Below are 14,136 nucleotides of genomic sequence, written 5' to 3' on the forward strand. Positions count from 1 at the left end.
AGGTGATTCTACTGCCAGGATGTGCTGTTTCCGGGTGCGAATCCCGGATATTGTATATAATCTACTATGATCAGGGAGTATGACGTATGGTCACGTGGTTATAATTATAACCAATGATAACCGATGTCATGCTTTTGTAGCGGTGACGTGTATCACTAACAACAGGACCAATGATAGTGCTGAGTATTACACTACTGCATTGGACGCAATGTTAACATACATCCTAATTTGAGAAAACCTTTTCTAAAATACCAAATTGTGAAAGAAATTTTGAGTCTTTCTCAGTTCGCCTGCCTAGGCACTTGGTTTGGAATCCTAGATACCCCACTGCTGGTTCTGTAGAAGAGGCGATCGACGCCACGGATTCAGTATAAGTAAGAACTGATTTTCATTTTGTGCCAGTTATTTGGAATATGAATCTTCATATAGACAGTATATGAGTCAATGAGTTCAAATCAAACGTTTCATCGACATTGTTTGAGACATATATAGAGACGAGCCCCAAATGTATGAAAGTCGCACTTGCGACGTTCGCATACACTGGTCTAATCCCAGCCGATTGTTTAACGCCAATGTTCGGGAACACCTCTCCAAAGTCTCTAAAAAGCAAACATTAATTTAACGTATATGGACTCGTGGATTAATAGCAAACGTAAGTCAGCCCCGTGTCGTGCATTTCAGTGACTAACATGTATACTAGTATTTATCCGCAAGTTCTTATGTTACGTGTCGATTCCCAAATTGAAACAATAAGTTAAAAAAAAGAGTTTAGTGTGAAACCAACAAACAACCAACAAGTGGTATACAATCAGCAAATGTAATACAAAATTAACTAAGTTTACAAATCAACACAAACTACTGCCCAACAATTATAATGGCAGTACACAATCGAATGGTAGTACAATATTCAATGGCAAAATATATGATGGCAGTGGTGATAGCAAAAGTCAGTGATGATAGCATTTCACCCAGCAGCGATTGTGATTAATGTTCCGAGATGGGCCTAGGCAGGAAATAGGATGTGATCTTCACACGAAAGCTGGCCTTGATGTATTCTTAGATGAAAATGTGTGAGAGATACAAGAGGCTGCTCTTGTCCCCTTACATACCGTCTAACATAACTGAAATTTCTACACAGTGCCCTTACCAGTCTAGCGGCACTAGAACATTACAGAATATTCTACATCAGTCCACGGTATACCGGACGTTTACATACCACCCTTGCATCTAAATATAATAACTTCCAAAAACAGTTTACATTAAACAGTACTACATTCCTGACAACTGATCACTGTCCAAATGCAATGCAATGAGCGCACACAGGCACAATCATTTTTCAACAATAAAATACACAAAAAAATGCGACCTTTATTGACTACAAACAACATCTACACTTCACGGCGGACATCTGCACCTGGACCACATGTGGGTGAGTTAGCAATAATACAGGGAACAAGTCTACACAAAGTCAGCCAGACTCTACAGGCAGACAGTGTCCTAAATCACCATTCACTCACATTCATCACCAGCAGTAGAGTTTCCACATTTGTGAGAGAGCCGCCCAAGCTGCCGCCTTAATCCCGTGATCGTGGCTCGAGTCCTAGTCTCGTTTTCGCTGTTATTGTGTTTCTTGGTTTAACAACAATATGCCCGAACTTCTGGGTTTTGCCAAAGTGAATAACTTCCGGCTCTCTCCCCAAGCCGACACGTCGTGATATAAATTAAGTATTTCCTCCGCAGAGTAAAATTCCAAACGACTTCATATTGATTGTATGATTGCCCATAAGGTTAACGTATTATGCATATCACTCTGAGTTTGTCTAAATGTGTTTAATCACTTGGCATCTTGAGCTTGGACGACAGTACTCCCACAACAGCTTTGTGCTTTTTCTCTTTAGCTATCATAACTGCTGTTAGTCCTTGATTGTCCATCGCGTCCATGTCTGCAACGTCTTTCGACAGGAGATACGCCACCATGTCCGCATTTCCTCCACGACAAGCCACATGGAGAATGTTGTTACCTCCATCATCAACAAGTGACACGTCACTACCCACACTCACAAGGAGTTCAAACACCTCTTGGTGCCCCATCCATGCCGCCAACATCAAAGGGCTCCGCCCTTTCTTACCTCTGGCGTTGACGTTGACGCGTGTCGTCGAGAGAACGTGGCACACCATACTGACGTGTCCTCCCAGACACGCTGCATGGAGGATGGTGTTGCCTTCAGACGACCTGACGTTCACGTCACCGCCTTCCCTCACAAGTAGCTCGAGTACATTAGTATGTCCAAACTCCGCTGCAACCATCACTGGCGTCCTGTCGTACTTACCTCTACTGTTGATAGCAACGACACCTTTGGAGATGATGTAGTTGACAATGCTCACGTCTCCACCCACACAGGCCTCGTGAAGGATGTTGTTGTTGTTGCTACTCACGGGTGACAAATCGCTGCCTTCACTTACAAGAAGCTCAAACACAGCGCTATGTCCCTTCAATACGGCCATCATCGTCGCCGTTCTCTCGTTCGCCCCTCTGCTGTTGATGTCAACAATATTCATCAACAGGAGACACTTTACCATCGTCACATAACCTCCAGTACAGGTCACGTGAAGGATATTGTTACCGCCATTGGTCACATGCGACATGTCACATCCTTTCTGTGCCAGTAAGGCGACCACTTCCTTGTGTCCGCGTTCTGCCGCCATCATCACGGGCGAATACCCGTGGTTCCCGCGACTGTTGATGTCAACAAGACGTCTAGAGATGACATACTGTACCATGTCCACATTGCCCCCGTGAGACGCCCAGTGGAGGATGTTGTTCGAATTAGCGTCTTGGACTGATGCGTCAGCACCTCTACTCACAAGCAGGCCAAACACCCCCAGACGACCCTTCCACGCGGCCACAATCAGGGGTGTTTTCCCGATGTCGTCTCTCCTGTTGATGTCAACTATTTCCTCTAAGGGAAGACACTGCACTTTCTTCTCACCACCTACAGCATATGCCACGTAAAGGTTGAGCTCGTCAATATCCTGGAATGACACACCCCCTCCTACCACAGGATCATGCACTGTTGAGTTTCTGGTCCAGCTGTCTCCTGGAGTGTCAGGGGGTCTTATGTCCCCTGCTGACACCTTGTGTCCCAGTTCACCTGATGCGTGTGTTGTGGTGCTTGTGTTTCCTGTGTCACCCGTAGCACGTGATATACCGTTTGTGTTTCCCGTGTCACCCGTAGCACGTGATGTACCGCTCGTGTTTTCCATGTCACCCGTAGCACGTGATATACCGCTCGTGTTTTCCATGTCACCCGTAGCACGTGATATACCGCTCGTGTTTTCCATGTCACCCGTAGCACGTGATATACCGCTCGTGTTTCCCATGTCACCCGTAGCACGTGATGTACCGTTCGTGTTTCCCATGTCACTTGAAGCACGTGGTTTACCGCTCTCTTTTCCAATGTCACCCGTAGCACGTGGTATACCGTTTGTGTTTCCAATGTCACCCGTAGCACGTGGAATGCCGCTTGTGTTTCCCATGTCACCCGTAGCACGTGATAAACCGCTTGTGTTTCCTATGTCACCCGTAGCACGTTGTATACCGCTCTCTTTTCCCATGTCACTCGAAGCACGTGGTATACCGTTTGTGTTTCCCATGTCACCCGTTGCACGTGGAATGCCGCTTGTGTTTCCCATGTCACCCTTAGCACATGATAAACCGCTTGTGTTTCCTATGTCACCCGTAGCACGTGGAATACCGCTTGTGTTTCCCATGTCACCCGTAGCACGTTGTATACCGCTTGTGTTTCCTATGCCACCCGTAGCACGTGGAATACCGCTTGTGTTTCCCATGTCACCCGTAGCACGTTGTATACCGCTTGTGTTTCCTATGCCACCCGTAGCACGTGGAATACCGCTTGTGTTTCCTATGTCACCCGTAGCACGTGGTATACTGTTTGTGTTTCCCATGTCACTCGAAGCACGTGGTATACCGTTTGTGTTTCCCATGTCACTCGAATCACGTGGTACACTGCCAATGTTTCCTGTGTGGTTGTCATTTAGTCCTATCCCCACTGTAATAGTGTCATTGTGTGGACGCTCAGCTGACCCCTCGTTTGCTATCCCGCCAGTGATGTGTTCTGCAGTGTAGGTTTGTCCTACGCCGCCTTGCACACGTCCCGCCACGTTGAGCCTCTCAATGTGGACAACCTCCTTGGAACAACACTGACCCATTGGACTAGAGGTGCTACACTGAAGCTTGGGGTCCTTCTGTAACAAACCAGAAACAAAACATCCTTGGTCAAACCGTGTGCGTTCAACTACAAGATGCCAATAATCAGATATGTGATGTTACACTTTCAAATTACCTTGGGGAAGTCTTTTTCCAACACAGGCTATCTTTATTAAAAGATTATTAATATTAACGTAACTTAGATGAGATTAAATGATATCGAATAATGCATTGATGTGAAGTGTTTGATTTTCAGGTTTGTTTGTTTGTTGTTTGACGCTGCACTCAGCAATATTTCAGATTTATGACGGCGGTCTGTAGATAATCGAGTCTTGACCAGACAATACAGTGATTGACATCATGGGCATCAATCTATGCAATTGGGATACGATGACATGCATCAACCAAGTCAGTGAGCCTGACCACCAGATCCTGTTTGTCGCCTCTTACGACAAGGATAGTTGCCTTGTATGGCAAGCATGGGTTGCCGAAGCCCGGATCTTCAAGGGTCTTACGTTTGTTCAGTCTGATAGGTTCTAGGTTACACATAAACGGCCCCCCCCCCCCCTTGCTTTCCCCTAAAGTTCTCACTATACTAAGACGGAGTAGTTGGAATGAAATAGAAATCAGACTTGCCAACAAACAAAATATTTAGCTGGGGGAAGAGTAGGGCGTCATGACAGTCATCGCTTGTTTGGAGTGATTCGGAGTAGCAACTTCCTTTGGCTGCCGACTACGATTGCGGATGTTGAGAAGAAACATGGCCGGAAATTCATTCACACCAGCTAGTACCAGGTTTTTTAATACGTTTTACGATACAAAATGTATGATACCTAGTGCTGATGTAACCCAAATTTCCTTACGAACAATGAAGTGTTATATCTTATCTTAACATGTTATCTTACAACTCAATCATTCCTTGTATGGATGTGGCCGCCTCGCAGAACTGGGGAGCTGTGACCATGGGAAGAGACAGTATAGAGAGCTCCGAGCAACAGGACAATAAGGGTAATTTTGTTCATGTTTGTAGCATCATATTTTAAGCTTTCAAGTCAGAACTTGAGTCTGAGTCATGGTTTCTGTCACTGACCAAAACAAGCACGACAAATGTTACTGAACATCCCACACACATCAGAAAAATGCCATTCCAAACCCTGTGACCATTTTGGCAGGAGTTTCTTTTTGTGTTTCCAACCTACACATGTGAGGGCTGAATACAGCACGCGGAACCTGGAGCCAGCCAGTCGGACTACCGCCATCTTATTGTCACGTGCCCTGGCTTCCAGGCAGGCGCTTCCTTCGCTATGAAACAGCTGACAGTGGTACCTTGTCTGTTTTACATATTTATTCTTTAGGATACATATTAATGGGTATATAGAGGATATTTAATGTGTTTTCTCAAATACCACTTTTATCTCATCGAGTGAAGTGGGGAGAGTCTAATATTTTCACGAGTGACGCAGTCATTGAATTTTCTATTTATTATATACATCTTTTATTTTTATTATATACATATGAATGAAATACTGGAATTTATCAGTGACGGTAGATCAAGTTATCAGTGACTGATCACTAGTGACTGATATAAAAAAAGTTATATCAGTCACTAGTCACTGATATAAACAAGGTGCCGGACTACTTTCTCCTGAATCAAAACATTAAAGAGTTATCCCCCTTTGTTTACGTCAGATGCCGACTGTACTCAGTCTCAACCGCAGGTGCATAACTTCTCTTCAACTGACCACAGGAACTTTTTGACGAGTCTGATGTCTGGAAATAACATCTATGGCAATGTTAATATCACTCTTGCGCCGGACATGCTTCGCCAGACATTAGGCACAACTGGCGACAGCGAGACGTACCGCCGAGGCGAGAAGCGCCTGTGTCAGAGAGTGGAATTCCCCCCCTAGCCTATTTTACCCCGGAAAAGGGGCTATATAGCCAAATTTCCCCCGGGAAACTGGCTATATAGCCATACTTCCCACGGAAAGCACAATATATGGCCATATTTCCCACCCGGAAAATACACTATATAGCCAATTTTCCGCTTTGGAGTCAGATTTGCCCCATAATTAAACATATGTCTGTTATCAAAAGTACCTAGATGTACAGTTGGCTGATGGAGTAATTTACGAGAGAAACCATGATTAAAATCTTGTTTTTGTTTTGCGCCATACATTCTTAATTCTAATAAATAGAGGATAGTTCATTTCGACAGTGAGATATGGCGGATCTGTCACTCGACAGATCAGATCAGCCTTTTGTCACTGACGAAATGAAATGTTTTATTTATTATTATTTATTTAGTAGGGTATGTGTTTTTTTAATTTTTTTATTTTGTTGTTGTGTATTTGAGGTAAATCAGCGAATCTAAAATCTTCCAACTGTCTTCAGTAACAATACGTCACATTGCTAGTTGAAACACACTTTGCTAGTTGATTTCTATCAGGTCTGCACTGTAAACTTGAACGGCAGTAGTTCTCCTTACCATGGTTGCAGTGACATATCACTTTTCTGTCATCGAGAATCCTCAGTCTCTCATTGCAAAGTATATTATAAGGTATATTTACAACGTATATAGCGCATATATCTGTGCGTGCTCATGGCGTTTCTTGCCCCGATCAGAGGTCCGTATATTTTGCATTCCAGAACTTCCCAGCTACATGTGAAATATGCAACCAAAGCTGCCTGTCAGGCGCTAGAAGATTACCCATTCACATTACCATTACCACATTAACTCCTTGGTACCCATTTACTGTTTGTGGACAGAGGCATGCATGAACAAGATCACTTGCCAAAGGTGACGCCGCAAGTTTTTCAACTCGTGTTTCAGTGGAAGATATATACGTGAGTACTGTTTCCGTCATCTGTTCATTTACCAACTGATGAGCAGATTCTGTTTAGTGCACAGGGTTGTGAACTGCAGGCTATGCTTGCGACAACACTTTTAGGACCTGTACTAATGTCAGCCCTTAGGTTAAATAAATAAAATAACTACAGTGGCTAGCAAAAATCCAAGGATGCAAATTCAACAGTCTGGACTCTCTTTACAATCAACGTGTTCTACAGCTTGCAAACAGAATTTTATACCAACCAAATCACTTTTTATACCCTTGTATGACGTTTTACCATCTGGAAGAACATATCGTGTACCTTGTTTTAAATCAAATAGAGCCAAATCTTCATTTGTTCCCGTTAGTATTTTATTTTTAAATGATGAACCAAGTCAACCTGTCTCTTAATCATTGTTTAATTCCTTTGTGCTGGTGTTAATCCATATTTTATCTTCTTTAATAGTGCATATTTTGTTGCTTTATGTTATGCATGTATGTTCTGTGTGTATGTTTGCATGCATGGAGTGTTATGTAAGTTTGCATGGAGTGCTATGTATGAGTGCAGATATATGTGTTGGTCTGTAATTGTATTGTTCGTAATGAGTGTATGTATACTCTTTTCACTTCAAATATAATCCAAATTCCCCTGGGGGTAATAAAGCTTGATTCTAAATAACACTAACGGGGTTCGAACCTGGGACCTCTTGCTCTTCAGCAGTGAAGTGTTTACTAGTATCCAGCAACAGTTCATAAATAGGTTCTCTGGCATGAATAACAAGTGGCAAGTCGGAATCGTCTATGTTTTCAACACTAAAAGCTTGTTTTCAATTGAGACACGTTTAACTCAAATTTCTCTGTCAAATATGGCATGCAAGAAGTTCGCTTTTGCCATTGCTGTTTGATCAATGTTTGTTAAATGGTGCAGTAGGTTATGTTTTTTAATACTGCATTGAAAAATCTGAGGGATATAGGGGAAATTACTACTATATAGACATACTTCCCCCTTGTGTTAAGGGGGAAATCTGACTCTAAAGCGGAAATATGGCTATGTAGTCATTTTTCCCCGGGGGAAATTTAGCTATAAAGCCTTTTTTCCGGGGGGAAATTAGGCTATATAGCCCCTTTTCCGGGGGGAATTTAGACCAGGGGGGAAATCCCACTCTCTGACACCAGCTTGAATTTTCCGACAATTGAACTTTCCTAATTTAATTCATGACAGCAAGCAACAATGTTTCAGTTAAAATGTTCGGGGTTCTATAAATGTGTTTATGTCAACGTTCATACTTATCTGTGAGAAAATTTGATCAAATTTGGCGGATTTTGTAAGCCTGGAGAGCGCTCAGCTGATCGTTCGACATGGTCACAGTACTACTTATATGTACTCCTACGCCAATGAAATAATCGCTGTTTGAAAATGATTTCTGTTTTCATTTTAAACAGGAACGTTTAATTATGACAAACAAAAACATCCACGGAACTTAATACTCGATATGAAATAATATATTTCGCATAACATATATTAACAGGGCTAGTTTTATTCACGAACTATATTCTTTTCGCCAACCCCCTTTATACGGCGGTGGTAAAGGGGCGACAGGGAGAGCTTAGTAATTTATCAGACACTGTTTTCGAAAAAATATATAAATTGCAAGTAATAAATTCCAGTATTTAATTCATATGTATATAATAAAACATTGCATACGTGACTTCATATATATATATGCATACGTTGTATATCTATAGACTGCCGCCCCTCCCTTCACTGTACCCATCCAACACATTATGACTCTACTGAAGAATCAGCTTACAGCGGAATTTAACTGTACATTCCCAGAAATACATGTACATATCAGTGATTGCATTGGTATTCAAAATAATGGGGTCCCCGCGAAGCTATGTAAGGGCGTTTGGGGGCATGCATTAAGACTACATTAAGAGTGTGGATGACTTTCAGACAGATACAGCGGGGGAGTGTGGATGACTTTCAGACTGATTCAGCGGGGGAATGTGGATGACTTTCCGACAGATACAGCGGGAGAGTGTGGATGACTTTCAGACAGATACAGCGGGAGAGTGTGGATGACTTTCAGACAGATACAGCGGGGGAATGTGGATGACTTTCAGACAGATACAGCGGGGGAGTGTGGATGACTTTCAGACTGATTCAGCGGGGGAGTGTGGATGACTCTCCGACAGATACAGCGGGGGAGTGTGGATGACTCTCCGACAGATACAGCGGGGGAGTGTGGATGACTCTCCGACAGATACAGCGGGGGAGTGTGGATGACTTTCAGACAGATACAGCGGGGGAGTGTGGATGACTTTCAGACAGATACAGCGGGAGAGTGTGGATGACTTTCAGACAGATACAGCGGGGGAGTGTGGATGACTCTCCGACAGATACAGCGGCGGAGTGTGGATGACTTTCAGACAGATACAGCGGGGGAGTGTGGATGACTCTCCGACAGATACAGCGGCGGAGTGTGGATGACTTTCAGACAGATACAGCGGGGGAGAGTGGATGACTTTCAGACAGATACAGCGGGGGAGTGTGGATGACTTTCAGACAGATACAGCGGGGGAGTGTGGATGACTTTCAGACAGATACAGCGGGGGAGAGTGGATGACTTTCAGACAGATACAGCGAGGGAGTGTGGATGACTTTCAGACAGATACAGCGGGGGAGAGTGGATGACTCTCCGACAGATACAGCGGGGGAGTGTGGATGACTTTCAGACAGATACAGCGGGGGAGTGTGGATGACTTTCAGACAGATACAGCGGGGGAGAGTGGATGACTCTCCGACAGATACAGCGGGGGAGAGTGGATGACTCTCCGACAGATACAGCGGGGGAGTGTGGATGACTTTCAGACAGATACAGCGGGGGAGAGTGGATGACTCTCCGACAGATACAGCGGGGGAGTGTGGATGACTCTCCGACAGATACAGCGGGGGAGTGTGGATGACTTTCAGACAGATACAGCGGGGGAGTGTGGATGACTTTCAGACAGATACAGCGGGAGAGTGTGGATGACTTTCAGACAGATACAGCGGGGGAGTGTGGATGACTCTCCGACAGATACAGCGGCGGAGTGTGGATGACTTTCAGACAGATACAGCGGGGGAGTGTGGATGACTCTCCGACAGATACAGCGGCGGAGTGTGGATGACTTTCAGACAGATACAGCGGGGGAGAGTGGATGACTTTCAGACAGATACAGCGGGGGAGTGTGGATGACTTTCAGACAGATACAGCGGGGGAGTGTGGATGACTTTCAGACAGATACAGCGGGGGAGAGTGGATGACTTTCAGACAGATACAGCGGGGGAGAGTGGATGACTCTCCGACAGATACAGCGGGGGAGTGTGGATGACTTTCAGACAGATACAGCGGGGGAGTGTGGATGACTTTCAGACAGATACAGCGGGGGAGTGTGGATGACTCTCCGACAGATACAGCGGGGGAGTGTGGATGACTCTCCGACAGATACAGCGGGGGAGTGTGGATGACTTTCAGACAGATACAGCGGGGGAGTGTGGATGACTCTCGACAGATACAGCGGGGGAGCGTGGATGACTCTCCGACAGATACAGCGGGGGAGTGTGGATGACTTTCAGACAGATACAGCGGGGGAGTGAGGATGACTTTCAGACAGATACAGCGGCGGAGTGTGGATGACTTTCAGACAGATACAGCGGGGGAGTGTGGATGACTTTCAGACAGATACAGCGGGGGAGTGAGGATGACTTTCAGACAGATACAGCGGCGGAGTGTGGATGACTTTCAGACAGATACAGCGGGGGAGTGTGGATGACTTTCAGACAGATACAGCGGGGGAGTGTGGATGACTTTCAGACAGATTCAGCGGGGGAGTGTGGATGACTCTCCGACAGATACAGTGGGGGAGTGTGGATGACTCTCCGACAGATACAGCGGGGGAGAGTGGATGACTCTCCGACAGATACAGCGGGGGAGTGTGGATGACTCTCCGACAGATACAGCGGGGGAGTGTGGATGACTCTCCGACAGATACAGCGGGGGAGTGTGGATGACTCTCCGACAGATACAGTGGGGGAGTGTGGATGACTCTCCGACAGATACAGCGGGGGAGTGTGGATGACTCTCCGACAGATACAGCGGGGGAGTGTGGATGACTCTCCGACAGATACAGTGGGGGAGTGTGGATGACTCTCCGACAGATACAGCGGGGGAGCGTGGATGACTTTCAGACTGATACAGCGGGGGAGTGTGGATGACTTTCAGACAGATACAGCGGGGGAGAGTGGATGACTTTCAGACAGATACAGCGGGGGAGAGTGGATGACTTTCAGACAGATACAGCGGGGGAGAGTGGATGACTCTCCGACAGATACAGCGGGGGAGAGTGGATGACTCTCCGACAGATACAGCGGGGGAGTGTGGATGACTTTCAGACAGATACAGCGGGGGAGAGTGGATGACTCTCCGACAGATACAGCGGGGGAGTGTGGATGACTTTCAGACAGATACAGTGGGGAAGCGTGGGTACAAATATTACTACTCTTGACAAAAGTATCCTAAACGTTTGAAACAAGTAATGATATAGCATTTCTCTCGTCCATACCACTTATCACATTTCATCAGAGAGCTGGTTTCTGATAAATGCGTTGTCTGGATAAACTGCCTGTTTATACGGCATGTATATATGGAGGACGGTTTCCTTGAACAGATAGACAAAGGCAGGAAACAAACACTCACACATAATCTTGCACTGGCGATGTCCATATAAGGTCAGGGCGGAAATAGAAGTTTAAAATACTTTATAAAATGACAATAAACTTAAATCAGGAAAATCAATTTAAGAAAACTAAGATCTGATTTGAATGAGATTGGAAGATTTCAGGCTATCATAGTCTTGTTTGCACACGACACTAACACACCGAGGCGGGTACAACTGTAAGAGGTGACATCACCAGTTCTAGTGTAGTTAGGTCATGGTGACCCAGGTCATTCCGCCCCGTCTCGTTCCTCGGAGTTATAATAATGTATATGATAATGAAACGGGTAGATACAATGAGACAGACACTTCGGCCTAGTACTTACAATGATGTACGCTAGCCCGTACGTCGGTTACAGCATCGTCACCTTGACAACGACACGTCACGCCAACATAGTTCATACGGTGTTACAGTTACATAGTTCATCCTGTGACAACGAGTGGAACGTTTATTCATCCGGAGATCGCAGCTAGTCCATGTACGTCGCCAGGCTGTGGCATGTAGAGTAGGAGGGGGAAGGCTGTGCAGAGTTATGCCCCTTAGATACTGGGAGCTACTGATAACAGTGGGTTTGTCTGCGCCATAGCTGTGCTCCTCGTGTTAACAATGTAGCTAACGTGTCTCTAGGATATCGAGTGGTAATTGTCCATTTTTTTAATAAATTTTGTAACCCCGATATTTGGAGCGTAAACGAAAGCTTGCAAACATACACGTACAAGAAGCTGGTGGCCGTATCAACCTACAGGGATTGAACATGTATTGCTCGATGAAGAGTTGCGTCCCTAAGGCGTGCCAGAATATTACGATATTGGGTTCGAATCCCAGTTGGCCTTGATGTTATTGTATTTTTATGAAGTTTTGAACTTTCAACATTTTTGTCCTTACCTGACGTCTCCGTGGTCTAGTGGTACAGCGTCTGCCCGGAGACCGGAAGGTCGGTGGTTCGATCCCCGACCGCGTCATACCAAACAACGTTAGAAGATGCCTGCCTGATACTCAGATGCCTGGCTCTCGGCATTAAGGGGCTAAAACAAGGACTGGTCGGCTCGGAGTCAGTATACTTTGTCTGAGTGGGGTATTCATGTTAAACAGAAAACACAAGAAAACCGCTGAGGATGCCTTTGTCAAGATCTATATGTAATTGTTTGATGTTGCCTCGAACAAGTTCAATTATTTCCTTCTCTGCTGACAATATCTATAACTCTGGACTGAGTTTCACAGATGAGAAAATATCAAAAACTGTTTTATTTCCGTAAAGTACTGTTGTGTACAAAGTGATTCAATACACCGCATCTACTGCTACTTCCAGAATAACTATCATCATACAATAAGTTGGACAACAAACCAGGAAGCTCGACTGACTCACTGTTACACGTCTGAGAGGAGACCAAACCCGTGTATGCAGTCGTCGAACCCTGCAATATCACGGCGGGGTACGCCAGAAATGGGCTTTTCACATAGTACCCATGTGGGGAATCGAACACAGGCTTTCGGCGTGACGAGCGAACGCTTTAACCACTAGGCTACCCCACCGTCCCACAAAGTGGAAGTTCTTTGTGTTGATATGCGAAAAATACAAAGGGAAATCCTTCATTTTGGAAAAACACCTTCATCTTTTGTACAAAGTTTAGTTGCTCCTCGCGTTCCCCGCTTCTACATGTTGAGATATACATTAATGTCTGGATCAGTAAAATGTCTTTAGACTGAGTGTGTGTGTGAGTGAGTAAGTTGGGTTTAACGCCACTTTGAACAGTATTCCAGTTATACCACTGCGTGTCCGCTTAATTTGGGAGGAAAGCCCGAAGTGATGCAGGTCTCGCAGGGCAGGGCAGGTGCAGGTGAAACCCACGAGCACGGGTATGGTGCTGACAAACCTAGAAACATAATCGGGGCGAACCGGGATTCGAACCCACAATCATAGGTTTCTTGCGTGCCCAAGGGACGCAACTCTGCATCGCGATGTCTTTGGCGGGTTAACATTCTAGCACATAACATTACCGAATAGAATTAACATTTGTCGTATAAAGTTATGAGTCACATGCAGCCCAGTCGATTAAGGCGCTATCGGGGTTGATTCTACTGCCAGGATGTGCTGTTCTTGGGTGCGAATCCCGGATACTGTATATAATCTACTATGTTCAGGGAGTATGACGTATGGTCACGTGGTTATAATTATAACCAATGATAACCGATGTCATGCTTTTGTAGCGGTGACGTGTATCACTAACAACAGGACCAATGATAGTGCTGAGTATTACACTACTGCATTGGACGCAACGTTAACATACATGCTAATTTGAGAAATCCTTTTCTAA

At 45.1% G+C, this 14,136-nt stretch overlaps 1 protein-coding gene across 1 annotated transcript; it reads right to left on the bottom strand.

The window, feature by feature from the left end:
- Positions 1-1,348: 1,348 nt before the first annotated feature.
- Positions 1,349-12,335, bottom strand: LOC124114431 (ankyrin repeat domain-containing protein 17-like). Its single transcript, XM_048386872.1, has 3 exons — positions 12,147-12,335; positions 3,967-4,266; positions 1,349-3,615 (listed from the first exon to the last, which is right to left on the bottom strand). The coding sequence occupies exons 2-3, from the start codon at positions 4,228-4,230 to the stop codon at positions 1,831-1,833; spliced, it is 2,049 nt and encodes a 682-aa protein (XP_048242829.1). The 5' UTR covers positions 4,231-4,266; positions 12,147-12,335; the 3' UTR covers positions 1,349-1,830.
- Positions 12,336-14,136: the final 1,801 nt, after the last annotated feature.

The sequence above is a fragment of the Haliotis rufescens genome, unplaced genomic scaffold (assembly GCF_023055435.1).
Source record: "Haliotis rufescens isolate VD_foot unplaced genomic scaffold, xgHalRufe1.0.p SCAF_61, whole genome shotgun sequence".
Taxonomy (NCBI): Eukaryota; Metazoa; Mollusca; class Gastropoda; order Lepetellida; family Haliotidae; genus Haliotis; species Haliotis rufescens.